Source organism: Rhizophagus irregularis, chromosome 17 (genome assembly GCF_026210795.1).
Source record: "Rhizophagus irregularis chromosome 17, complete sequence".
NCBI classification, from domain to species: Eukaryota; Fungi; Glomeromycota; class Glomeromycetes; order Glomerales; family Glomeraceae; genus Rhizophagus; species Rhizophagus irregularis.
The window spans coordinates 1341960-1369084 of record NC_089445.1 but is presented as its reverse complement, the minus strand read 5'-3'; the positions used below and the strand labels follow the sequence as shown (position 1 = coordinate 1369084).

Below are 27125 nucleotides of genomic sequence, written 5' to 3'. Positions count from 1 at the left end.
ACTTAATACCACTTTTGGACTTGAAATTTTAAAAAGTATTTATTTTTATTAACCTCATAATTTGATAGGCATTAAACCATTAGTTAATGTATTTATTAAGTAATATATGTTAAAATATATATATATATATATAATTAATTATTATAAAATTATATTTCTAAGAAAAATTATGAATATATCAAATAATAGTAAAAAATTTTTTTTCTAATCCTAATTTATAATTACAAATTATTAATCATTTCATTATAAGAATCATTAGAAAAATAAGGTCCCTTTCCTAAAACATTAAAGGCTTCTTTATAAGCTTCTATAACAATTCTTTTTTCTTCTTTTAGTTTATCGATTACTTGTTTGTAACTCCAAGCTCTTAATTCTTGGAATTGATCATTCTTATGTAACCTTGAACCATTTGGTCTATTATATAAAATATTACCATATCCCATTAATGTATGAACATTAGAATATGCATTTAAGGTTTCATTAATCAAACTATTAATTCTACTAGGTTGTCCCGAAGGTGATGTGATGTTTTGATATTCTCGTGGTTCATTATTACTATTTATTAATCCATACGAACTGGCCCTACTTAATGTAGATCTTTGTCTTAAAATAGATGATCTTATATTTCCATTTTCTTTTTCTAAACTTGCCCGTTGAAAACTTGCAGGAGGACCACCCCAACTCTTCCATCTAGTTCTTTTATATGGTTCCTTATTATTAGTATTATTTAGGTTTGAAGTGTTACTATTTAGTGAAGGCGATCTTGGAAAATTATCAATTGATAATTGATAATTTAAACTATTCACTCCAGTGGATGCATTCTGTAATTTTTGATGTATAAAAGTACGTAAATATAAATTAAGAGGCAATTTATAAAATAAAAGTAACTCTAAAAATGTCCACAAGACAAAATCAAGCGATGAAGAGGAAAATGATGATCGTGTATTATTTAAACCTTCATTTCCAGATGATGAAGAATAATGATTATTACGCAAAAATGATGTTCTGTCAACATTTACATCATTAGTTTCAGTATTTATATGTATACTTGTATTGCTAGCAGTAGGCGATCCACTTAAAGAGTACAATCCTGATTTGGCTTGTGATGTTCCAGCTGCTCCTAATACCTGCCTTATAAATTGATTTATATGAATCCACATTCCTTTTGTTTGTGTAATATATTTTTCAGCACGTACAAGTACAATCTTTAAAGCCGTAAAACTTATAATAAATGTAGCCGCAGCTTCCGTTGTTGAAGGGACAAATTTATTTGCAACATATTCTTCTTCATTATCACTATCATCATCAAGATTTTGCCTTGAATTGTTACCAAGAAGAGTAAAAGTTGTTTTTGATCTCATCATAGAATCTCTACTACATGCTTTTGTGATATATGCTAATAAATGAATCCAACAACTGATCGCCTTTGATTCACCAGAATCGATATTTGAAACCATTGGAGTAAAATATATTTCTTCAGGTGAATATTGATGACAAATTGGAATAACAATATATGCCATTAATTGATGTGAAGGTTGGTATTTATCTAATTCACTTAACATGTCTTGATCAGAATGTGTCATCAAACCAACAAATAATTTAACAATACTATTACATAGTTTAAGCTGAATAATTTCATCTTCCCAATCAGGTTTCAACGCAACAGATAAACCAAATGAAACAAATTTATCTTTGAGCGCAAAAGATATTGCTTGATCATTGACTGCGAACCTACATCTATCTGACGTGATTAAAACAAGACCTTCAATTAAGCCAGAAAAATCAATTGATTTATAATTTTGACGGAATGATGCTGACATTTGTCTTAAAAATGATAATATTGGTTTCTTTCCATCTTCAGATGTTGTATTGAAAAGTAAAGCATCTCTAATATAATCTTTAATGAAATTTGTCGAGACTTTTATTTTAAGAGCAGCATAATCTTTAAGCATTAATCTAATAATATTCGCAATCTTATAATGTGAATTATCAGATAATATTCCACCGTATTTTTTATAGGCCTGAATTAAAATCAGAAATTGTCTCTTTATTGTCATTTTATCGTTCTGTTTCCATTGTTTGCCAAATGCCTGAGCTTTCGTCTCTGAAAGAAATGGCTTATTATTTGAAGTACCAGCATTTTCCGTCGTTTCATTAATGTTTTCAGCATTTATTGTAGAATAAATTAGATGTTTAAAAGATTTTGAAAGTTTAAGAAATACTTCCGTTAACGCTGCCATTCCTTCATCTACTAATGATCTAACACTAGAAGACTCCTGCAAGAGATGCGGTATAAGATATTGTAATACTTGGACAAATTGCTCAGCTCGGAGTGAACTTGGATCGTAAGCAATAATAGTCAAGAATAATCTAACTAAATCTTCCAATGAAAATATCTTCTCATCTTGTGTTCCTAATAATCCTCCCATTGATTTTGATGCAACACTATTTGCTCGTCTCCTAAACGTATTGTTGAGTAACGGAGGTGGATCAAACAATAACGGATCAGTTATATTTAATTTATCAACTGCTTCGCCTATTCCTAATGAATCCGAATGTTTTACAGGAGAGCTTAAAGCTTTAAACAACTCGTAAAGAGATGAACATAACCATTCCCCAACTTCTGTTGATTTGGCTGAGCCTTTTAATATTATTGGAGTGAGACTTCCAAGAGTTTGAAAAATGAAAGATTCTCCATGAACTTGAAAGAATTTATACCATGCAAAAGTAATAGCAGATCTGATAGGAGGAATCTTTTCTGATTCACAAAAGACTTTAAACAACGCAGGAATAAAAATCGAATATCCTCGATTAGTATCAAATAGTCTACGGAATCTCGTGATAACTGTTAAATATAAAACCAAGGTTTGGCCAACGATTCCAAAATCATTTGCATGTTCCAGAAGGATATCATTAACACCACTCAAAAAAATCTTTAACTCGCTACGATCATTATAATTACTATTTAATCGTTTTAACATTGAAAGTAAAAAGTTCAACCATGACCTTGCTCGTAACGCAGAAATTAACTTAATGTCTTTTTCTCTCCTTGACAATATATCATTAAAACCATTATAACGTCTTTGTGCCTTTTCAATATCTGGAAAATATTTTTCTTCCTCATTTACATTCACTAGATTGTCAGTTAAATGAGTTGGGGCAAATGCGTGAATCATTTTTTTTACTGAATAAACCTCTTGTGGCCATGCTACAACATAATTCGTCATAAAATGTATATGTCCAACTCGAAGCATCGCTACTTGAAACATAATTAGTGGAACATCAAGTATATTGAATGTAACTTCATCATTAGTTAATTCCCTTGGAAACATTGAAGGAGGGGTTCCATCAGTAAACCAGAACTGCCCATTATTGCAAAGAATATGTTCAATCTTATTTTTCTTGAAATCTCTAACAAGTATGTTACTAACTGTCGGTACCATTTCAGCCATTGTAGGTATGATGTAAGTCATTAAACCTAAACCATTTTCTTTGTTATCTCTGGAATACCATTTTAATATTCCAGCAAGATGGTTAAATAACATATAAGTAAATCCGGGCGGGAAAACATGCTGCATCGAAATAAGGAAACGTATTCTCGTGAGTAACTTTTTCTGCGTTTCAAAATTTAACGTGCCCAAATCACTGAAAAAAATTCGCAGGAATAATAGAGGATCATCTCTAAGAAAGTAGATTATTATTTCTTTAGCGAGGTTATATACACCACAATGAATATCATCTAATAAATCTACAAGTCTTAAAGAGAAGAAACTTAAAATATGAACTGAAATAATCCTTCGCTTATTTGTATTTCCTTGCATATTTGATATAACCTCACTACGAATATTCCTCCTAATTTTATCACGAGCTGTTTGTATAGGTGTAGCCTCATCTCTTTGCTTAAGTACCTCTTCATCAAGATGGAAAGTAGATAAAAGTGATATTGGTGTCACGATACGCTTTGAACGATCCGATTCGGTTTCAGATTCATCTACCACCTCCCAACCAAGTTCCTGTATTCTCTGATCAACGTCATGATGAGAATTTTTACTTTTCGATTCTTTTGATGATTCGTACATCATTACATCTTGAGTACCTAGTTCAGTTGGTATATAAGGAATTGCAGGTGCCTGTACACGAAAAGGACGTTTTCGAGTCGAATCTGATACATAAGATTGTGATAGAAGTTGATTTCGGTGACCAAATAAGGATGATATTTTATAAATAGTTATAGCACGAACTAGGGCATTTGTACTATAGTAGTAAATAGTTAATTAGTAAAACTGAAATTAAGATACGCAGATATAAAACATTAAAAAAAATTTTACCTGTACAAATCCTTCATGATAAAATCCTTTACAGTTTCAGGTGATTTTTCGCCACAAAGTATAAACAGAAATGAAGCAGAAGCAAAGGGCTTATGCTTTTTGTCATTCAAAAATCTATTCCAAAGGTGCGGTGCTAGCCTAGTAAACTCTTCCTCTGCTATAGTGTTGAATACAGCAACCAGTAAAGATAAAAATGAAAATGCAGGATCGTCAGAAAAGGTATTAAATCTATGAAGACGTTGTTTAGGTAATTTAGATGATATCCTTCTTGGTGTATTGACAGCGGGACCCGACGATGGAACTACAGTCGAACTGCGTCGCAGATCATTATATGGAGTGATTGGTGTTTTTGGAGTATTTGGAGTTGAAGGAGTAACAGGTACTCTTGGTATTGCAGGCACTGGAACATCTAAAAATTCGTCCTAATTTATAAATAAAAATATTCAATAAAATTCATTTTTTCTAAAAATTAACATTAAATGGAAAAAAATAATAACCCTATCGGTATCCGAAGAATTCCAATCATCCAATGTTGCGTATACAACTCTAATTCTTTGAAATATGAATTCAACTTCATTAAGTTGATTATTATCTGCTTCTAACTCTGATTGCGCAGTGAATGGATTTTGATTTAAGCCAAACGACATGGAATCCCTATGAATTACTGGCGAAGAATGTACTGTCCAGTCAATTATTCGGGAAAGCCAACCTGGTCTAAAATAAGATATTCACGTATTATTAACGTTTAAAATGAAAAAAAAAAAATTTAAATTATATAATATACCGGTAAGTTGTTTTACAATATAATCTTATTTCAAAGAATAGATTACAAAGCAATACACGCAATGGCATTGGAATTAATTTAGATTTCTCCTATAAATTATATAAAATTTTATAAATTAACCAAATAAATATCACATAATAATATTAATTAACAAATTTGGTTACCTTTGCAACCATGAATATCGATAACCGCTTTTCAAGCTCATTCAAAAATTTCTTCGCGATTGTATCATGCTTTGAATCTTTGGCACGCTATAATTTTAAATTAGCACTGTAAGAATCAATGTAATCTAAAATTAAATATTATCATAAAATTACATACGTCAGATGATTGTTGTAATCTTAATTCTCGGATAATCCAGATAAACTCCATGATAATAGCACATTGACCCACTGTGGTTGAGCCCCATGTATTTACTTGAGAAGTAGTAGATGAAACAGTTAGTTTGGAATTATGCTTATCTTCTTCATTTTTAACTGAACTAGGTCCAACATCACTTAAAATTATAACATTCATCAATTCAACGTCTTGCATAAATAATTCAACACCATTCATGTAATTTAACAAAGTTGATATGAGATGAAGATATTCGGACACTTTTGATTCGTTATCCGACGCAACACAAGCAAGGATTGGCTTATAAAAGTGTGCACGATACTTAGTGGATAGTGACAAAAGTATTTTCTTTAGATTTGCTGATTTTTCTGGTCGAATTTTCACTATTTTCTTTAAATTGAATCCAATATGTAAGCAATTTTTCAAATTTAAGTAATCAATGTAATAAACAACATACCGCAAACAAATCTGGTATGGTTTCTTTTACTATATCATCGCCTATGGAGTCACTTATTCCAAACACTAATTGATTAAATATAGTGATAATCCTATCTAAATCATCTTGTTCAAACTAAAGATGGTAAGAAGAAGGTAAATAAATGGACAATAAATATTAATTTTTTTTTTAAAAAAGAAAAGAACTCACAGCTTCTTTAACAAGTTCAACAACTTCATTCTTCCATCCTTCATTCCATAAATACTCAATATATGTCTTAGCCAATCTTAATATATCGATCTCCGATGATTGTCTTATACTTCCGGGTGTTAATAAACCATCATTAATCTTATTTAAACTCGGCCTAGTATTTTTATATTTTGAATCAATGTCCCCAGCTGAAGTTTCATTGTCGGTTTCATTTCCACTCATTTTTTGATTATTACTTGAGCTTCTAATTGGTAGATTATATTGTTTCTTTGAGCTTTGAGAGTTATTGTCTGGCCAAGGCAGAGCAAAAATTGATACTACCACGCTTACAAGTGATCTTACTATATGAGATGGCATACTTCTAAGATTTTTTGGGGGTAAATTTTGGTTTAGCGTATGAAGTATTAGATAGGGTAATGAAATATAGGGATTTGATGAATCAATGAACGACATATTTGGATCAGCTAGTATCTCAATTGCAGATTGAGCAAATAATTGAATAATATGCTCATATAAAGACTGCATAGATAAGTCGGGAGTTATCCAATATTTCTAAAGTAGATATTACAAATTTATTAACTTAGGCCAATTTAATATTTAAATTAACAATATTACACAAACTCACCCCTATAAGATTCTCCATAATATATTTACATAGCTGAACATCTTTAACTAGCAGACATTTAACTAAGCCCTCTACAAATATACAACGAGCCAAACTATCGTATTTGTTAATTTGTACTCTAGCATTCCCAATTGTCATTTCATCTGGATCAATTGAGATTAAAGTTCCAGCGGCCAATCGAGACAAAAATCCATCAACCATTTTAAATAATTTGTTCGATTCTTCTGATTTTAAATTGGACGAAGCAGTAACAACTAATGTATGAATAAATGTATATATAAGTGAATGAATTGCAGCTACTGAAGTAGGAAAATATGAATTCATTGCCGTAGCGTTTAACAATTTTTCTGTTATATCACATAGGCGGTTCTAAAAAAGAGTTACTTTTTTACTAAAAAAACAATTTTCGGAAACAATTGATAAAAATTTTGAAATTGAAACTTACCCTAATTATACTATGATGCGTTTCTAATAATTTACAACACCATTGAATTCGCGCAAAATTTTCCTTTGATATTAATAGAAAAAATTTTCAATTAAATGTAAAAAGAAAAGGAGATTTATAACATTAAAAAACATACATCAGGATCTGCAGGCCTATAGGTAGCCCTAATATATTCAAAAATATCCAATGATTGATTACAGTCATCGGCTGAATTACAATAGTAAATTTTAACAATAGTAAATAAAATTACGTATAATGATATAAAATAAAATAAATTTTTTAAAAAAAATTATTGAACATCAAACCTACCATTCCCTGGATAATTATAAAATGGTTTGGCTAATTCGGATAATATTTGATGACTGTCAGGTAATTTCACCACATGCTTCCATCTTTTCAATAATTTATAAAGTTCCGATAAAAAATTAAAATGACCCCCCGCACTTCTTACACTATCCTCTCTTAGTATATCTACTTGTTGTTTATTTCCTTTATCATTTACAGGTAAAGGACCTAAAGAGCCTGCAGAGTTTCCACTACCTCCTATGCTTGTAAACATATTACCACCATATGTTCTAGTAATTAATCGTTCTAGATCCTTTTCCATTTTATTCACATCTGATCTTTGTTGTACGGTAGATTTAAATCTTAACATCTTCAAAGCATTTCCTTGATAAATATCCCGTTTTGAACTTGATTTTGACAATACACTTGTTCTCTCAGCATCATCAGAGTTATTATTATTATTATTATTATTATTATTACTGTTGTTTTGGTTACTAAACAAATCCGATGGTATAGGCGTCTGTGGAATATTCTCATCGACCACTACCAAATTTCTCAATTTATTCCAATGTGATGGAGTATTGTGAAGATCATTAACTGGTGCTACCGTAGCTTTTGTAGAAATTGTATCTAAATCATTTTCTTCCGTAGAAACTGTTGCAATTTCCAATGGGTCTATATAATTTTGTGATTCATTATTCGTTATATCTATTACGTGGTCAATTTCTGGTTCCAAAATTTGCGAATCTCTAATGTACGTTGTGTCTAAATAAAAAAATTATCGAATAAATTTATATTCATAAAAGAACAATAACAACGAAATGAATTAGTTTTATACCCTTAGAGTATTCCATTATGTATTAATTTCGAATTAAATTTATCATAATTATCATAAGTCAAAAGTGGCAGAACCGAGACAGAAGTTTAGAATTGTTTTTTTTTAAAAAAATAATAAACGAGAAGTTTAAATTAATTTATTTAATGTATAAATTACATTTAAATTCTCGTTTAGTTTCATATTTATAATATCGGATATTAAAAAATCACAAAATTTTCCAATTGGCTGTTGTGTAATTGTACACAAAACAGGTACTGTTTAGTTGTACCGTGACAGATCAACAATTTTTTTCTGATAAGGATTATGTCTTCTCAACGTTTAGCTGATACTTATAGTATTGCTAACGCGTTTGCTAAAATTGGATCAAATTTTTTGCAAATACAATCAAAAAACACCGAATGGTTTTATAAAACTTCTAATTGGCGATGGTCTGTTAAATATCAAAAACCATCACCTCAAGCACAGGACATTCGCCTCCCAATGACAACTTTAGATTCCAAAGTTATAATAGATGAACCAAATACATATAAAGCATCAATTATTGAAACGCAAGAACATTCTAATAAAGAGAATACACTTAAAAAATCAAAAATACCCACATCAAGAGTTAGTCGATTTTTTCATTATGGAGGTAAGTTTAGAAGTTTATTAAATATTAGTTTTTAAACAAATTTAACAATTGTAAATTTTTAGGATTGGCTATTGGATTGGGAGCAGGAGCTATGAGTGAGGCTGTTCGAAGAGCTACGGGAATTTCAAAAACAAAAGGTAATTAATTATTTTATCAGAATAAATAAAATAATTTGAGATATGATTAATATGTAATTTTAATTTTGAAGGTGGCTCGGTATTGATGAGTGAAGCCAATATAGAGCGTCTGGTTAATAAATTATCTCGAATGCGCGGAGCTGCATTGAAGTTGGGACAGATGATAAGTATTCAAGGTAAATAAAACAAAACTATATCATTACGATTTTCTATTATATAATTTACATAACACTTATTTTTACAGATAATGATATGCTACCTGTACAATTGGAAAAAGTATTGTTGCGTGTTCAGAATAGTGCCAATTATATGCCAAATTGGCAAATGGAGGTAAGGTAAAAAGGCTGAGTTATTAAATTTTTAATACTTAATATTAAACTAAACAATTTTCAAATTAGAAAGTAATGGCAAAGGAACTTGGTCTAAATTGGCGTGATAATTTTAAAACTTTTGATCCGATTCCAATGGCAGCAGCATCAATAGGCCAAGTTCATAATGCTCAATTATCCAAACCTCCCTATTTACCAGTAGCAATTAAAGTACAATATCCAGGAGTTGCGGCTTCGATCGATTCAGACTTGAATAATCTAAGAACTTTAGTAATAATGAGCAATTTATTGCCCAAAGGACTTTACCTTGATAATACAATTAAAGTAGCAAGAAGAGAATTAGCATGGGAAACTGATTACGTTAGGGAAGCTACCTGTATGGAGAAATTTGGAGAACTTTTAAAAGATGATAAGGATTTTGTTGTACCTAAAGTGATGAAAGAATATTCTACAAAAATGGTTTTAACTAGTGAAAAAATGATGGGCGAACCTTTAACTTATGCTGTTTACTATAGCCAAGAACTCAGAAACAAAGTACGTATTTTAAAAAAATGAGATATTCTCATGTTTATGAATAATTATTTAAATGAATTTATTAGATTGGTGAAAATATCTTGAAACTTAGTTTAAGAGAGTTAGCTGAATTTCAATTTATGCAAACTGATCCGAACTGGACTAATTTCTTATACAATACTAAAACAAGAAAGGTAAAAAATTTTAATTATTGTTATATTTATATATTTATAATATATTTCATCATGATATTTATAATAATATATTATTAGATTGAATTAGTAGATTTTGGAGCAAGTAGAGGATTTGATTCCAAATTCATAAATTTATACTTGCAAATTCTAAAATCGGCAGCAAAAGGAGATAGAGAAGGATGTTTATTTTATTCAGAACAAATAGGCTATCTAACAGGATATGAAACTGAGGTAATATATATATATATATATTATTTTATAATTTTTATAATTTATGTAATTTTTTGCATATATTCTAATTCCTCTATTATGTAAATTTATAGGTTATGAGAAATGCACATATTGATTCAATATTGACATTAGGAGAACCATTTTCAGAAGTCATGTATGATTTCTCTAAACAAACTATAACTAAAAGAGTAAAAGATTTAATACCTACAATGTTGAAATATAGATTAACTCCACCGCCTGATGAAACTTACAGCTTACACAGAAAATTATCCGGCGCATTTTTACTTTGTGCTAAATTAGGTGCCAAAGTTAGATGTAAAGGTATTTTTGAAGAAGTTGTTGGCGAGATATAAAATCAATTTCCCTAGAAATTAAATTCACAAGAGATATTGACTTACTAGACTATTTCACAATCATTATTTAGAAATCATACAAACTTTCAATTTAAAAAAACAAAATCATTTATTTAATTTTCATTTTCAAAATTCGAATGGAAAATTTTAGAATAATAAATAAATTATTTAAAACTACTTCATCAATTAGAAATAGGTTTACTTTGAGAACTGCATAATTAATTATATTGAAGCGGACTCTTAAAAAAATCAGCGTCTATTATCGTTAATAAAAAAATGATTATATTTGTCACCAAAATATTTATTTCAAGATTATGATAAATCTTCATTGGATCTTAATAAGACTGTACAATTGAATCAATTGAATCTAACAGTACAGCAATAGCATGTTAATATATATTATAGAATTAAATCTTAACATATAATAATAAAAAATTAAAATAGAAATAATGAAAAATTTTAAGATACCACAGTAAGTTTGAAAATTAGATCTAGATACTATGTCACGCTTATGTAATTTGTAGAAAGATTATAGTCGAAAATTTGAATCTGGATGATATATCACCACTCTTCAAATATTTACTAATTCGATAGCAACTTATATGTCGCACGTTATCATTTAGTTACTAACTTCAAATGGAAAGATTTAGGTCTATAAAAAAGAAAAGAAACAAATATTATTATCTAACTCAACTTTAAATACAATATTTTAAGTTTATACCTTGTAAGATAATCAAATCCAAACTTTGACTATTTAAAAAAAAAAAAAATTAAATTAGTATCAAACCAAACACCAAACGCATAAAGAACGATAATAGATTAACAACTTACCAATGTGCATCCTCTCCCTGAATTCTTAACTCCAACCCAAGCTAAAGCTGGATCAAGATCTATATAATATATATTAACAAAATTCTTAGAAACTTCTATTTCAGTTACCATCTGCACTTCTATTACTATTATTATACAAAAAACATACAATCACAACGGTTCATAAACCAAGTTCCAGTATCAATTTCATTTCCAATCGCAACAGCTGCATCAGGATCTTTAGTCCAAATGCTGGCTGTAAGACCAAACTCTGAATCATTCATCAGCCGAATTGCTTCCTCATCCGAAGAAACCTATGAAATGCAAAACATGAATAGTAAAATCTTAGAAAGATTTAACAATAAATAAAGAAATACAATTAGTCAATAGAATGATATTAACCTTCATGATTCCAATTACAGGACCAAAACTCTCTTCTGTCATGACCCTCATTGAATGATTTACGTTAACAAGAACTTGAGGTGCCATGTATGGTGTTTGTTTCTGACATATATTAAAAACAACAGGATTAAAAATGGCACACATTGATGTTAAAAACCATAAATCAAAAATATCGAGTTTCAATCACCTTATCTTGCGGGAACAATGCAGTTTCGATTAAAGGTTTTGCACCTTGATTAACTAAAGTTAAATGATTGTTAATAATATGATAATTATATACAAAAAGCTAAAATATTTGTTTCCTAACCGGCTTCTTCAATTTGATTTCGTACAAACTCCGCAGCTTTAGTACGAACCATGGGACCGAGAGTTGTGTCAGGATTCAATGGATCACCCAATTTATATTGCTAATAAATAACATTCAAACAAATTATTTCTACGAATTTAAAAGAGCAAAAAAATAAATGAATCATTACCTTCGTTAAATCCACGAATTTCTGAATAAACTCTTCATATACTTTTTCATGAACATAAATTCGTTCAATCGCACAACAACATTGGCCACTATTAAAAAATGAACCATCAACAAGCTGTTCAACAGTATAATCGATGTCAGCATCATGCCGTACATATGCTGGATCCTTGCCACCTAATTCAAGTCCAGTTGCTGAGAAATAAGAAACACAAGTTAATAAAATATGTTCATACAATTATGTACAATAAACATCCAAATGTTTTGAATAATACCAATGAATTTAGTACTGGCCGCTTTTTGGATTTCTCTACCCCCTTCAACTGAACCAGTGAAATTTATGTATGCAATAAGAGGATTCTTGATGGCTTTCTCCGTATCAATATGTGACATGTGCAAAAACTGAAACACGTTATCTGGAAGACCAGCCTCCTTAAAAGCTTCGGCAAATCGCTCGGCACATAAAGGAGTCTGAGAAGATTGTTTCAAAATAACGGTATTACCTAAATATCAAACCCGTATTAAGAACTCATAACTGAAGGAAATAAAAAAAACGTTCACATAACTAATGACCACCTGCAAGAAGTGCTGGAACAACACCGTTTATAGAAATGAGATATGGATAATTCCAAGCTAAATTGAATGACTTCTTAGTTATCGATACAATATTAAGAAAGTGTGCGAACTTTGATTAACTAAGAAAACGTACCAGCAATTATAAGAATTGGACCTAATTCAAATAGAAATCGTAAGTAACTTTACAATATCTATAAAATTGCAAGCATCAAAAGTAAACCGAACCTAATGGCTCTTTTCGAATAAATCGCTTAAAACCAGGTTTATCAGAATCCGTGATTTCAACATCTTTGAGGCCTTCCTCTGCAATTGAAGTCATATAACGTGCACGTTCCTCTGTTCCATTAATTTCATTGGGCCCATATTTAATTGGCCTAAATAACAACAACAAACGTGAATCAAACGATAATGAATTCTAAAATGAAATCAAAACTAAACAAACCTTCCCATTTGCAAAGTCAATTCCTTTGACAAATCTTCTTTCTTTGCAACAAAGGCATCAACAAATTTGGTCATAATTTGCACACGCTCTTTGACTGGAACTTTTTTCCATGCTTGAAAGGCTATATTTGACCGTTCAATTGCCTTGTTGACTTCTTCAGTCGTAGCTAAAGTTCTAGTGACGTATGGCTTATTATCAACAGGAGAAATAGTTATTTGTTTCGACATTTTCAAAAAATTTAAAAAATTTGATACTTCAAAAAATCGAAATTATTTTTTTTATACCTTGTAAAGAAAGATCGAAACTTTAATTTAGTTATTTATGACAACCCGTGGGAATCTGCAATGTCCTACATCAAATTAAGCTACAAGATCTTAAGATCCAATAAGATCTTCGATGTTGTACATATCATGGCCTGCACCCTCTATAGTCACACTCCTTGAATGAGATTATACAGAGAGTGACTAAAGAGGGGTCTACGTCCCATTTTGCAACGCTTATACGTAATTAAAAAATCCTTCCCCGCATCAGCATCAAGGAACACTTATGACCTGACAACTATCTTTTCTCTTGTTCTCACGGCAAATTCCAAATTCCAAAAGCGTTTTAGAACGAAAACATGATGTAAATTTACGTAATACACTATGCTTATGTCCCTTATATCACTTGATCATCAAAATCGAATCTACATTTTCTGCCGAGAAAGGTTCTTTTAGATTCTGTCATGCTTCGTTAGGGTTTTGAGATTCTTAGTCTCTTTTCAGAGAAGTGCCCTAACGCAATTCTAGCTTTTGGTCATGTTAAGAAAGGGCATGATCTTGTCAACATGGTAGAATTCTAACAAGTATTCTTGCATAGAGCCTGCATTCCATGTTTCGTCTTTTTAACGACATTCAAAGTTGGGGAGCATCGGTATAAATAGTGGAGATTAATTTCTTCAACTTTTATAGACGGAAGAATACGGAGAACGCAATAATATAACTTACAACAACAAAAAATGTAACGTCCAATTACGTTATGAAAATTGCTGACGAAGTAATTACGAGTCGAGTCGATTATGCAATCAAGTTCCTCGAAGAACTTATTTACATTACAGAAAGGAAATCAACCAGAGGTTTACCCATAATCTTTTCTAATGTGAAAGCGAGCCATATTAATATAGGTACGGTTTTTATATGATACTTTTTGAAATAAAAAAATACTTAAACCTTATTATAATTTTATGCATTTCTATAGAATTAGAAGTGAAAAATAATAAATGGACAAGGATTGAAAAGAATACATGCATTGGACCTGAGAGTTAGGATATTCTTGCTTGGCTATTTTTCCTTCAGAAAAAATGGGAAAGGACGGTAAATAGGACTGAGCATGAGATTTTATAATAGTTTGGAATATGGCCGACAAATATAGCTGACAAATATAGCTTTGACTACCTCTATGGGATCGTTACCGAAAATAAACCTTAACTCATTGTGAATGGATAATATTCCATATTCTCAACATCTCTTATTACACTTGCTAAACTAAAAAAATTTTTGCTGAGAATATGGATTTAAAATATTTATATGTGCGATATTCAATCAGCATTTATAATTTTACATATTTAATTACACAATTTCTAAATGATGTGTCATCTCCTTTAATACTAGAAAATCACCAATCCATTTTCTAATATCACAAACGATTATATCAGGAGTCTGTAGGATCACTTACTTTACATGCCAAGGATGATATGGGTAAAGCTCATTCAACATCAAGTTCACTGAGAAGAGGTTTAGAGGAGAAAAGAAATTTTAGGAGAATGTGAAGCGGGTAAAACAAATGTTGGAGTAAATTGTAGGTTTATTGAGGGATATTGTTGTTAGTAAGAATAGCGAGAACCTTAAGAGAATATCATCATGTATTTATGGTTGAGATAACTTACGAGAACAATTTAAATAAACAGAGTCAATCTTCGCAAATCAACTCCGATGTGCATTTGATTTTTATATGTAGTTAGATTGTGGGGTTACGCTAATTCTTTCACTTATATTACATGAGTAATCTTTCGGTTGGGTGTATTCTTATCCAAGAAGTATCACATGAAGGGTAACACTCATTACTAGAAAAATCACTTTTTCTTATCGCCCATTAGCTTGCTGTCTTGCGATAAGACAATATAAATATATTGACATATTGTACAATTAATAAAATATATAATTAAAATATTTTAGTTTTTATTATCAGAGATCTATATAAATTTATGTAATTATTATCAGAGATCTATATAATTAATATAAATTTATGTAATTATTATCAGGGATCTATATAAATTTATGTAATTTAAATCGTGCTAGCATTTAAGGTATGTAAACAGCGATCCGCGAATTTTATCAACGATTCTTTACATTTTTCAATGCTAATTCAAACCATTCCCTTGTTATTGAATTTTTTTAATACTCCTTACAGTATGATATGGTGTCTATTGTTAAAACGAAGTAAATAATGAACATTGTTTACTATCTTTCAAGTATATCATCAGAAGAATTCGTGAAATCTTATTCAAGGTGTTCTTCAAATTCGTCATCATCATAATTATATCAAGGAATCCATCCTCATATTTTCGGTAGATATTCGCAATACAGGATATTTTATGTATTGCACGCTATAGTTAATCTATTCTCTGTCAAGTATATTTTTACAAAAAATAATCATTCAAATCTACTATTCTATTTTAATTATATCCAAAAGTATAGTCTGCGACTAGGTAAATGAGTCTACTTATAATATAAAATTTTCTTTTAAAAAGAATGATATTTCTATCAATGATTCTAACAAATTGATTAAATTAATTGGAACAAGAAAAAAAAAGATCCATAATAGATCATTTTATTGACTAATTCAATAATCCGTGTCCCACATGTTTGTCAGTCCAAGTCAATAATTGCGTATAGTCTTCAGATGTTGGTTCTATTTTGTCAAATATTTTGATGTAAGAAATCGATTTTTTTTTAAAAAAAAGAAAGAAACGAATTTAAATATAACGACATACCTAACCAAAGACGCTGTTGTTCCTGAGTGAGCGAAGCTGGAGGTATCGTTTGTATGAATTCTAAAATCTCTCGTTGAGAATGATCTATAGACTGCATTTTGCAATAGTTCAAAGTCTCTTGTTGAGTCACTTGATAATAGTTTACAGACTCTTGTTGAGTCATTCGAGAATAGTCTACAGTCCCTTGTTGAATCACTCTTGAATAGTTTAAAGTTTCTTGTTGAGTCATTTGACAATGATTTAAAGTCTCCTGTTGAGCTTCTTGTGTATAATCCAAATTTTTCTCTTGTGCGTATATCATTACATTGTTTGAATCAGAATCAGAACACTCAGAATCTGTATCTTCACTTTCTGATTCATGTCCTGAATCAAATGTATTGAAACTATATACTTTGAGTCGTCTTGAAGAATTTGATTGAGTTATACTTTCTGTACTTTGTGATGATGGGATTTCAGTCAAAGTAACTGAATTTGATCGTCCATTAGTAATTTTTAGCGATTCGTTTTCAAAAGATGAATCATTTTTTCTACAAACTTCTGATTCTTCCTCTGTATTTGACATTTCATCAAAAGATTCATTGTCTCTTAAATTCTCATAAAATTCGTTATAATCGCTAGGTTCTATTTCCCAGTCAAAACTTTCATTTGATCCTTCCAAGAGTACGTCTATTATATCATTAGTTTTATCGCTATCATTTTTTCTTAAAGAAGTAACTGTACTTGATTGTTTATTAGTAATTTTTAACGATTCTTTTTCAAAAGATGAATTGTTTTTTCTACAAACTTCTGATTCTTCTTCTATATTTGACATTTCATCAAAAGATTCATCAATATCTCCTAAATTCTCATTAAATTCGTTATAATCGCTAGATTCTGTTTCCCAGTCAAAACATTCATTTGATCCTTCCAAGAGTACGTCTATTATATCATTAGTTTTATCGCTAGTTTTATTCTTATTTTTTCTTAAAGAAACTCGTTGATTAAAATCGGTATCGTTTTCACATAAATTAGGATCCGGTTGCCAAATTGAATCATCATCAATCGCGTCTTCCTGAGGTTTTGAAGCGTGTAAATCTAAAGTTCCAACATATCGTATATTATCTTTTTGTAAGATACCTCTATCAACTACAATCTCCTCAGTAACTAAATCAATCACGTCAGTTTGTTCTGGAGAAATATTTTGATATCGTTTAATAATATCAGCCCAAGCAGCTTTTAAACGACATTTACTCTTCTCTGATTCTCGTAATGAGGATTTTATAGAAGAACTTTTAGAAGGTTTAGATTTTAACGTTTTATTAATATTCTTTTTAGTTGCAACTTTTTTTTGTTTTTTTGAACGTAACACTTTGTTACTTTTCATTTTTAAAGTTTGAAAAAATTATTTGTGAAAAAATATGTCGAATAAAATGACACTGATTTTATTGGTTGACGATCGAAAAGTAGAATAGTTAAAATTTGAACAGTAGATTAAACTTAAACGTGTTTTTTTTATATTTCTTAGGGTAATAAAATTTTTAGGGTACCGTAAATAAGTGAAATTATGAAAACCCGGGTAACTCGGGTATCGAAATTCGAAATTTTGAACAGCCCGAACAGCCCGAACAACTCAAACAACTCTAATATTCATTCCGTTACAATTATCATTTATCAGGATGGAAAAGTTTAAAGAAATTCTGTTCTCGTTAAATGAGATGGTGAAAATATGATGGTGAAAATATATTCGGGAAGTAATACACGATCTTAACACTTTTATAGGAACAAAACACATTTTTAACTAGATTATCTCTAGTCTAGACATCACGTGTTATGGATTGTAGTCATGTGACGCGGATTGTTAAACTTATCCGTTTATGAAGCACCAAAGGCTTATCTTTGACGTAAAGACTAAACAAAAGTTTGTAAAAGTTTACGCAAATTAAAATTCTTACTCTCTCCTTTATTTCTTATACGATGAACTCAGTTTTATTTACAAATATTGTATTATCTTTTATAATATTTTTTATTAAGGAAATATATTCGGTTGAAATAAAAATATATAATGGGGAAGAAGAGCCAAAAATAAATGTTACTATTATCCCCTTATATGAAATATATCCATTATGGTCAGAACAAGAAATTAGATGGGAAAGTTATTATGTAACATATGTAAATCGTATGTGTATTATTTTAAAATCTCTTTTATAATTAAATAAAAACCAATTATATTATTTTTTTTTCTAGCTGAAGTAGAAGTAGCAATATATGAATATGACCCAGAATCAGATTTTGATCAATATTATCCACATAAAATATGGAACTTTAATGAGCAGGTAAGAATTTATAATTCAAACGTATAATATTTAAAATGTTTTTATTTTATTGGCAAATTTAAATTTAAATTTAAATTTTATTTTATTTTATAGAAAGTATATTTAAATAATAGTAACAACAATAATAATAATAATCCAGTTAAATTTGTAGTACAAGATAGTTGGTTAGGGGGTAATTTGACCAATTATTATGTTCAAGTTAATCTTTTAAATGATACGAAAATCTATGGTAGGTCCTTTAGTTTTAAAATTGCGAAATCTATTATTAAAAAAAGAAAGAGAATTTTTTAAAAATTTTTCAAAATTTCCCATTCTGGTTTATTAAATATGTCATTATGTTAAAAATGTGCTGCTGGGCAAATCATATACAATTCATATAATTCATAATTTATTCATATGTAAAAATAATCATCTACTTTCGGACATAAATGATCAACATTACACAATATCTGAATATTGTTTTAAAAAAGACAATCCCTAATATGTAAAGAACAATACGTATAAAATCATTTGTAAATAATATTAGTAACAATGGTTTTTTAAATCAAATTTTATTTTTTAGTTTGTTATGTTAATTTAGTTAATTTAAATGATGATTGATTTTGAACTTCCTTTTATTTGTTTCGTTTTATATGCAAAATAATTATAAATAATTATACAATCTTAAGAAAAACGTTGTATTGTTAATTAATTTGTTATAAAATGGATATTCGTTCTTCTTCTTCTTTCTCTTTCTCAAGAAAATTATTACTTTTAAAACTTTGAAAACTTCATTTAGTGTATATAAATTTTTTTTTTTTTTAACCAGAAACCTTTTCAAACATTTGCATACATTTTATACCATTTTATACAATGATTTTATCATTACCGGAAAAATATCCGATTCTCATTACCGCTTATCATTCAATTTTAAAGATAAATTTTTATTATATCTTTGCTACATTATTCATTTATTTAGCAATAAGGCCATATATCTATTATTATAAAAATCGAAATTCATTGGCACCTGGTCCATTACCTTTACCATTTATCGGACATTGGAATATATTTTTAATAGGAGATGTGGCACAAAATAAATATAATCTTTCAGAAAAATATGGTGAAATTTGTGATATAACAATGTTTGGTCAACGATGTGTTATAATAAGTTCACCAAAATATCTTAAAGAATTATTTAGTCCAAGTGTTCATTCCCCATTTCTTCGAAGATTACCTTTAACTTCAGGTTTTATTGAATTAGGTATGGATAAAGAAGGATTATTATTAAATTGTGATGTACCAAAATGGAGACATAATCGAAAATTCTTTCAACAATCTTTATCTCCTCCTTCATTTCTTCAATTATGTACAAAATATACTGTAGAATGTTGTGAAGAAATTATTGGTTATTGGGATTGTATAAAAGATGATGAAGTTATTAGATTAGATGAATGGTTTAGAGCATTCACAAGTGATATGATGGGTTTGGTTGCTTCAGGTAGTAAAGAAACTTCAATGAAAATTCAATTCATGAAATTTACAAATCAAATTTATAAGGAAAAGAAAATTGAAGATGAAAAAAACAAAGGTGAAATTTATAGAAGATTAAGAAGTGAATACGCTGATGCTTTGGGATTTTATATTTTTGTACCTAAACTTCTTTGGAATCTTCCTTTTATAAGCGTAGCTGCTAAATATTATAAAAATATTTTAAATTATTTAACAGAATTTGAAATTCAATTTATTAAAGAACGTAAACAACAAATTAAAATTGAGAAAGATTATAATATAAGTGATCAAAATAGTAAAGTTAGACCAGATTTTCTTACTATGTTAATAACTCAAAATACTGAAGATGATCCTTCTCCTGATGAGATTAAACAAAATATTAGAGAAATGTTTAGTGCTGGTACTGGTACAACTACTACAACTTTATGTTCTATTGTTTATTTATTGGCAAAATATCCTGAACATGAAGATCGTATGGTAAAAGAAATTTTAAATGTAATTGGTAATGATGATCAAATTACTACTTCTAATTTATCAAAATTACCTTTTACTGAAGCTATAATAAATGAATCAATGAGATTATATCCTGTAGTACCAATAACTTATCGTTATTCTCCTGATCAAAATACTAAAATTGGGGATTATCATTTTAATAAGGATACAATATTTGCAATTAATTTATCTCATATTCATCGTAATTCTGAATATTTTGAAAATCCTGATCAATTCATACCTGAAAGATTTCTTGGTAATTGGAAAGAAAGAATTCCTAAATTCGCTTTTTCACCTTTCGGTCATGGTATGAGAAATTGTCCTGGTAAAAATTTTTCTATGGCAGAAATGAAAGTTATTTTAGCCACAATATATAGAAAATATACTTTTAAATTAGTTAATCCTAATGAACCTATACAATTTAAATTCACTTTAGTTAATGATATAAGTAAAATGGAAGTATACATTGAAAGAAGAAAATAATTTCATCATTTTTATTCTGTTGATCAGTAATGAAATAACATATTTTTTGGACTATATTTTTTTTTTAATTTTGTTATATAATATTTCAATTATTTTTATTTGCATCTTGATACATACTTTTTGTTGTCAATATTACATTTTATTAATAAATATATATTTATTTCCATCTGTAAAGAGCATCCTTGTGTATTTATCATTTTCTTTTTTTACATAACATAAGATTCTTATAATTACGTTGTGTTTAACAAGGTATTTATTACTTACAGCGGCTACCTGATTTTTTGGTGGAAATAAAAGAGTAATGATTTACGTGTTGGATTCAAAACATAGTTTAAACCGCATTTATTCACGTAGCCGCATTCATGATTAGCGTCCCGATTTAACCGTGGAAATCTCATGGAATTCCACGGCGATACGACTTAAACAAATATCATATCAGTCAATTTATTAAAATGCTTATCTTAATTCTCAATTGTTTTTGAATTTTATTAAAAATAATGTCGCTCCGGACAATTTTAAAATGAATATTGTATATTTGTTATTAAATAATAAATTACTACGTACAGATATAAATTATTTACAAATGCTTTTGAGTTATGATCCTATATGTTTTACCATAAGTTTTATTTTTGGTAATTTCTTCAAGAATTTGTTTTGATAATTTTGCGTAATTTTCTTGATTTAAATTTAATACCTTTGACATTAATGGATATAATGATTTTAAAATTTCCGACGCTATTATAGAAGATTAAAAGGTTAGATAGATTAAAGATTATTAAATTCAAATTATTTATTATAAAATAATATTTACTCATTTCGAAAGGTTTATCAGAATTTTGAGATTTAAATGGATACCAAGCATTTATTTTTTCTTTCATAATAGTAATTCCAAGATCTTGATAAATATTCATTATATCTTGTAATTGATCCATATCAAATTTGCTGAGACCGAACATGCTATTGACTTTTTTGAATTTAAATGAAATTAAAAAATCTTCGATAAAAAAATAAATATATCATTTTTTTTAAAAAAAAGGTATAAAAATTTTATTCTTACTCTTTCGATTGTAACCTTCCGTTTTAGGACCAGCATTATAAAGATTTGTATCCGAATCCATGATCTTTTCAGAAAATATTTATTAGTTTAAAAAAAAGATAGTGTGGTTAAAAAAAAAAATCACATATATATATATTTATTTATACATACTTCTATCCAACCACCGGGCTTACAAATTCTAAATATTTCTGGAAGAATGAGCGTCTTCCATTCAGTTTCACTAAAACATTTGATCATAAATCTTACGTGAATAAAATCAAAGGTATTATCTTCAAAAGGAATACCATTAAGAATATTATGTTTAACAAATTTCAAATTTTTTGAAACTTTTTCAATCGGAAAGATTTCATTATTATCAATTCCGATAAAATTGCTGTTTGAATATTCTGAAGAAAGTTCTGTGAGCCAAATTCCAGAACCGCATCTTTTTAAAAAAAAAAGAAAGAAAGAAATCAATAAATACAAACAACATGCTATTATTATTTTTTAAAATTTTACACTAACCCAAGATCAATTACGTTTGCTCCACTGTGTAAATTTCTTTCTATCGGAGATGAAAAATTACTATTCCATATATATCGATAATAAGCATGTAGTAAATTTGACCTATTGATATTTTCCAAATTACTCAGAGGATCTTCATTATAATGATTATGATTATTATTATTATTATTATTATGACTATTATTATATTTCATGAATGTTTTTTTTAGAAATTTTTTAATTTGTGATGTTTCAATACTTTTTAACATTTCTTCTAAACGATTCTTCATAATTAATTTTATTTTTTTATTTTTTTTAGAAAACCAATTAAGAAAGAAATGAAAATGAAATTCGAAAAAAAATGCGTGAAATATAAGAAAAAAAAGGATCATTTCCCGTAGATGCTGGGAAAAAACGGTGATAAAATATTTCCATTCAGTTGAGAGGTGTAAACAGTTCCCAAACCAATTAACAAACAAACAGTTAACTACATCTGAATTTTGCTTTTTGTCATGTATCACCAAATTTAATGTACATAAATAACAATTTCAATGTCCTTGTATAAATAATAAAATATCAAAAAAGGGTTCATTATTCATTATTCATGTAAATACCAATAAGCTTGGCTAATGCAGATCATTTTTAAACTTTCTTTTAATCCCAACCATACTACCTAGTAATTTTAGTTGATTTGAATTTTTTGCAACTGATATTGCAGATTGTACGCAAATAAACTATTGATATTCAATATTGTACAAAAGATTAGCTATGGATGAAAATATTGGACAAACAAAATCAGATTGATCTTATTAGACCGTGTCGATAATAATGATAATAATTGTCCAATTTTAAACATTGGTTTTTGTTCTTTTGCATGAGTTTACAAAAATACTTTAAGGGGAACACAAAGTTATGTGTCTAAATAACTTTATTAATATAGATTTTTCCGAACATTTCAAAATATTATTCATTCATACTTGTCGCTCTAGACAAACACTAAATAATTTTTAATTCGGAGGCTTAAGCCATTTCTGATTTGTCCAACAACAACAAAAAAAAACTTCTTTCTAAAATTCGAATGAAAAAAATATGGATTTACCTTACATCAAATTTAGGTTATGTTAATAATAATTGCGTATACATTACAATAATTGAAAACAATTATTGTAATGATTCTATAGGATTATCCTTAGTTACGCAATGGAATAATGTAATCAAGAACGAGTATTGGAGGCTTAGAGAAGAACTTGTAATCAATCCATTTAGGTGAAAAACCAATTATTAAAATTATTTATTATAATCACGAATAAGAGTTAACGGCTTGGGTAGAAAAAAAATGTAATCATACAACGTTACGTTACAACTAACATTATAATTATAATCAGAAACCTTATTATAAGTCACGTGACTGCATTATCAAATCATTTAATTCAATTCCGTGTTTTCTATGTTTGCTTGAATGTCATAATCCAAATTTGCTTCTTGTTCATTTAGTTCCTCCTCCTCACGCCTCAAATTTTCTTTTGTGATTTCGGTTTCCTTAAATAGCTTCTCAGAGAGATTCTTAACTATGGAGATACTCTGCTCACGACTGGAGTGTTCTTTCAAATATTTTATCAAATTAATATGATTTTTCTCCATCAGTTTCTTGTATTCAAGACATGTCTCTTTCTAAATATAAGAGATTAATTTATTATTTTATTGTGTGGAGCAGATGATAAATATTATAAACTTTAAACTTACCAACGCAATACACTTGGCATATTCTTTGACGGTTTGACGCTTGAATGTAGGACTCCTATACAAGTTTTGTTTGCTTTCATTATCTTTTTTAACTCCATTTTTAATTATTCGATCAATATTCTGGTTCGAAAATTGTTTGGAGCGCGTGTACATTTTTTCCCAATATATGCGTGCGGCTTCAATTATTCCTTCAATATTATTAAGGGCAGAAAACGCGTGGTCCAAAGACTTTATAACTTCCGTTGCTAGAACGGATTGGGTTTTGCAATTTAATAAGCTTAAACTAAAAGTGGCAATTTTCTCATTGGCTTCACGACGTGCAGCGATTTGGCTGCGATGTTCTTCGATTAATCGCTGTTTTTCTGTCATCACATACAATTGAGTGGTGAGCTGTGAAAGTTATAGGCATAATAAATCAGTTCAGAATATGAATATTAACCTTTACGTTCACTATCAGCAAGTTCTTGGGCATTTTGATATTTTTTTATTGGAAAGGGGACAAACATATTAACTATTCCCCATCTATAGGCAGATTTTTCAGCTTTCTCGACGTTTTTAGTTATCACCTCTATCTCTGTTTCCAAATTTCCAAGCCTTTTTTCAGCAGCTACTTTTTCGCTTAAGAGTGCTTCTTTTGTTTTACAGTTATTTATATCTTCCTGTTTATGTTTATTCGCTGCATTAGAGATGTTCTTAACTTTTTCGGCAGCAAGTTTGGTTTCACCTTTCAACTTTACCGAAATATTAAGCATATTTTCGTTTAATTCTTTAACGCTGCCAAGCATTATAAGAGCTTCATCTTCAAATGAAGAAAGCAGGTATTCATAAATTATCTTCCAGGTTTCCGCCATCTCCTCTGAAGTCTTTTCAAATGCGAGAATGGCCACTGAGGTGTCCCCGGCCAATTGGGTAATAATTCTACCGATATCACGTATCTTTGGTCAAGGAAATAAGATATCATGTTAAGATTAAATAAATGAAAATAATTTTTTTTTTTTTTTACGAGATAAACGATACAGAAAAATAAAATTAAATCAATACCTGAATTTGAATTTCACAATGATCATAGGCTCCATTTTCTGCAAGACGAATAAGATCGGTAAGTTTTGCAAAATCTGATGTAAGGTTTTCGAAGCTTGCATCTCTTTTAATATTCAAACATTCTTTCCTTATTAATTGGCTTTTTGGATCAGGAAGTTCAAGTAAATTAAAAACTTCGTGCTGCTTATTAGTCACGACTTCAATTTGAGTTTCGGTCATGATTTTAGACGATCAAATTGACTGAAGAAATTTGGATCTTTTTTATACGTTTTTATAACTTTGCATGTTATCGTACATTTATTTATAATTATGGGCGTTTCATGACATATTCTTATTGATATTTATAATTCAAAACTAGATGAAATTATTTGAATGTTCATATGAATATCATTTATTAAAATATGGTTATTTCGTATGATAATTTTCAGTATCATGTTCTTTTTTTTTTGATTAATGTATGAGAGAGCGTTAGTACTCCAGAAGATAAAGACTATATTGATTGGTGGACGAGAACATCTTATATAGCGGAAATCGAACAAAATATAAATATTGTAATTATAAAGAATCACATCTGACTAATCATAATATCGATATTGTTTTTGGTGTAATTAGAAAAACCTATTACTAAAGAAAAATTAGCATAATAATAAATAAAATTTGTATTATATACGTTTTTTAAATTTCAAATTCGAACGTGGTGATGCGTGTGTAAACATGGAATTAAGAATTCATACATGATATACTTAGTATACAGTATACAAATAAATTTTCGCGGAATCGATTCGTTTACTGTATATGAAAAAATAAAAATTATTTTTTTTTCACTCATTAGAATGAAACACTTTGCTGATTCATGATTCGTTATTAGTTTTGATTTGAGCATTAGATACTGTTACAAATTTGGTTAATTCTCCTCAAAGATCGATAAATATTCTGTACACTTTCACATGCTACTTAAAGTTCCTTTGCTTATATAATTCTAACATTGATAAATTTGTTTATTCATTTCTACTAATAAACAAGAAATAATATCGCTATCATCACTTTTCCTGCTCGTCCAATATCTTTGAATGATGGGTTGTATTGCAGGTTGGTGTGGCGTCAAGCAGGTTCGAATTGTATACGTAGGTTAAGATAGATAATAATTTTGGTTTTAATTTTAATTTTTATTAACTAATGGTAATTGTAGAAATATCGATATTTTTAGACTTAACTGTTAACAAAATCATTAATTAATTATCTCGGCATTTGTAGAATTATATAATATAATTCAAATAATTATTTTTTTCGAAGCAAAGTTAGTGATGTCTAAATTTAGTATTAGTATTTTAAAACCCATTGTATTAATCTGACAATCAAATTTTATCGGTATATTTACCATTTCTTGATTCTTAGTTGAAAACGTTTCAAAACAATAGATTTCATATTGCTACTATACAGTGAATTGATTATATTAACACGTGTTTCAAAATTCTGTCCAGCAAGATTATTCATGGAATGTTGTTACAGTACAAATGTATTTTTTTCTATGGAATTTTGAAAGTTTAATATTTGAGATCAATTGGGATGTGAAATAGTATATGAATACGTACAGTATATTAAAAGATTTTGTGCGTTA

The 27125-nt window shown here is 28.8% G+C and overlaps 9 protein-coding genes across 11 annotated transcripts; 4 read left to right on the top strand and 5 right to left on the bottom strand.

Annotated features, from left to right (window-relative positions):
* Positions 1 to 50: 50 nt before the first annotated feature.
* On the bottom strand, positions 51 to 8303 carry OCT59_009040 (uncharacterized protein; the record flags this gene model as incomplete). The annotated part of the gene is made up of 13 exons (XM_025316932.2): positions 51 to 4254; positions 4329 to 4750; positions 4826 to 5042; positions 5113 to 5201; positions 5277 to 5363; positions 5434 to 5838; positions 5906 to 6019; positions 6095 to 6646; positions 6720 to 7088; positions 7165 to 7227; positions 7301 to 7371; positions 7474 to 8214; positions 8288 to 8303. The coding sequence occupies 13 exons, from the start codon at positions 8301 to 8303 to the stop codon at positions 222 to 224; spliced, it is 7179 nt and encodes a 2392-aa protein (XP_025179293.2). The 3' UTR covers positions 51 to 221.
* Positions 8304 to 8584: 281 nt separating this feature from the next.
* OCT59_009039 (uncharacterized protein) lies at positions 8585 to 10675 on the top strand (the record flags this gene model as incomplete). The annotated part of the gene is made up of 8 exons (XM_025309259.2): positions 8585 to 8918; positions 8981 to 9055; positions 9127 to 9231; positions 9300 to 9385; positions 9454 to 9918; positions 9984 to 10091; positions 10170 to 10322; positions 10415 to 10675. Exons 1-8 carry the CDS (start codon positions 8591 to 8593, stop codon positions 10673 to 10675), a joined length of 1581 nt encoding a protein of 526 aa, XP_025179295.2. The 5' UTR covers positions 8585 to 8590.
* Positions 10676 to 10936: 261 nt separating this feature from the next.
* On the bottom strand, positions 10937 to 13604 carry OCT59_009038 (uncharacterized protein; the record flags this gene model as incomplete). Its single annotated transcript, XM_025325818.2, has 13 exons — positions 10937 to 11327; positions 11397 to 11425; positions 11507 to 11565; positions 11655 to 11799; positions 11888 to 11989; positions 12075 to 12127; positions 12195 to 12294; positions 12364 to 12554; positions 12635 to 12862; positions 12936 to 12992; positions 13069 to 13089; positions 13161 to 13309; positions 13378 to 13604. 13 exons carry the CDS (start codon positions 13602 to 13604, stop codon positions 11291 to 11293), a joined length of 1398 nt encoding a protein of 465 aa, XP_025179296.1. The 3' UTR covers positions 10937 to 11290.
* Positions 13605 to 13925: 321 nt separating this feature from the next.
* On the top strand, positions 13926 to 15595 carry OCT59_009037 (uncharacterized protein). The gene is made up of 2 exons (XM_066133270.1): positions 13926 to 14539; positions 14614 to 15595. The coding sequence occupies exons 1-2, from the start codon at positions 14395 to 14397 to the stop codon at positions 14679 to 14681; spliced, it is 213 nt and encodes a 70-aa protein (XP_065999726.1). The 5' UTR covers positions 13926 to 14394; the 3' UTR covers positions 14682 to 15595.
* A 657-nt stretch (positions 15596 to 16252) lies between these two features.
* OCT59_009036 (uncharacterized protein) lies at positions 16253 to 17771 on the bottom strand (the record flags this gene model as incomplete). The annotated part of the gene is made up of 2 exons (XM_066133269.1): positions 16253 to 16326; positions 16409 to 17771. 2 exons carry the CDS (start codon positions 17769 to 17771, stop codon positions 16253 to 16255), a joined length of 1437 nt encoding a protein of 478 aa, XP_065999725.1.
* A 590-nt stretch (positions 17772 to 18361) lies between these two features.
* Positions 18362 to 19320, top strand: OCT59_009035 (uncharacterized protein; the record flags this gene model as incomplete). The annotated part of the gene is made up of 4 exons (XM_025316935.2): positions 18362 to 18563; positions 18632 to 18720; positions 18814 to 18949; positions 19283 to 19320. 4 exons carry the CDS (start codon positions 18362 to 18364, stop codon positions 19318 to 19320), a joined length of 465 nt encoding a protein of 154 aa, XP_025179298.2.
* Positions 19321 to 19448: 128 nt separating this feature from the next.
* On the top strand, positions 19449 to 21673 carry OCT59_009034 (uncharacterized protein). The gene has a single exon (XM_025316936.2). The coding sequence runs from the start codon at positions 19573 to 19575 to the stop codon at positions 21181 to 21183; it is 1611 nt and encodes a 536-aa protein (XP_025179299.1). The 5' UTR covers positions 19449 to 19572; the 3' UTR covers positions 21184 to 21673.
* Positions 21674 to 21760: 87 nt separating this feature from the next.
* On the bottom strand, positions 21761 to 23013 carry OCT59_009033 (uncharacterized protein; the record flags this gene model as incomplete). Of its 3 annotated transcripts, XM_025331973.2 has the most annotated exons (5): positions 21761 to 21918; positions 21995 to 22147; positions 22241 to 22304; positions 22391 to 22664; positions 22745 to 23013. In XM_025331973.2, 5 exons carry the CDS (start codon positions 23011 to 23013, stop codon positions 21761 to 21763), a joined length of 918 nt encoding a protein of 305 aa, XP_025179300.1. The 3 variants fall into 3 exon arrangements, with proteins under 3 accessions (XP_025179300.1, XP_065999724.1, XP_065999723.1); XM_066133268.1 differs by lacking the exons at positions 21761 to 21918; positions 21995 to 22147 and having other exon boundaries at positions 22209 to 22304; XM_066133267.1 differs by lacking the exons at positions 21761 to 21918; positions 21995 to 22147; positions 22241 to 22304; positions 22391 to 22664 and having other exon boundaries at positions 22735 to 23013.
* A 977-nt stretch (positions 23014 to 23990) lies between these two features.
* On the bottom strand, positions 23991 to 25726 carry OCT59_009032 (uncharacterized protein; the record flags this gene model as incomplete). Its single annotated transcript, XM_025325819.2, has 4 exons — positions 23991 to 24394; positions 24467 to 24828; positions 24906 to 25401; positions 25508 to 25726. 4 exons carry the CDS (start codon positions 25724 to 25726, stop codon positions 24149 to 24151), a joined length of 1323 nt encoding a protein of 440 aa, XP_025179301.1. The 3' UTR covers positions 23991 to 24148.
* Between the last annotated feature and the right edge of the window lie 1399 nt (positions 25727 to 27125).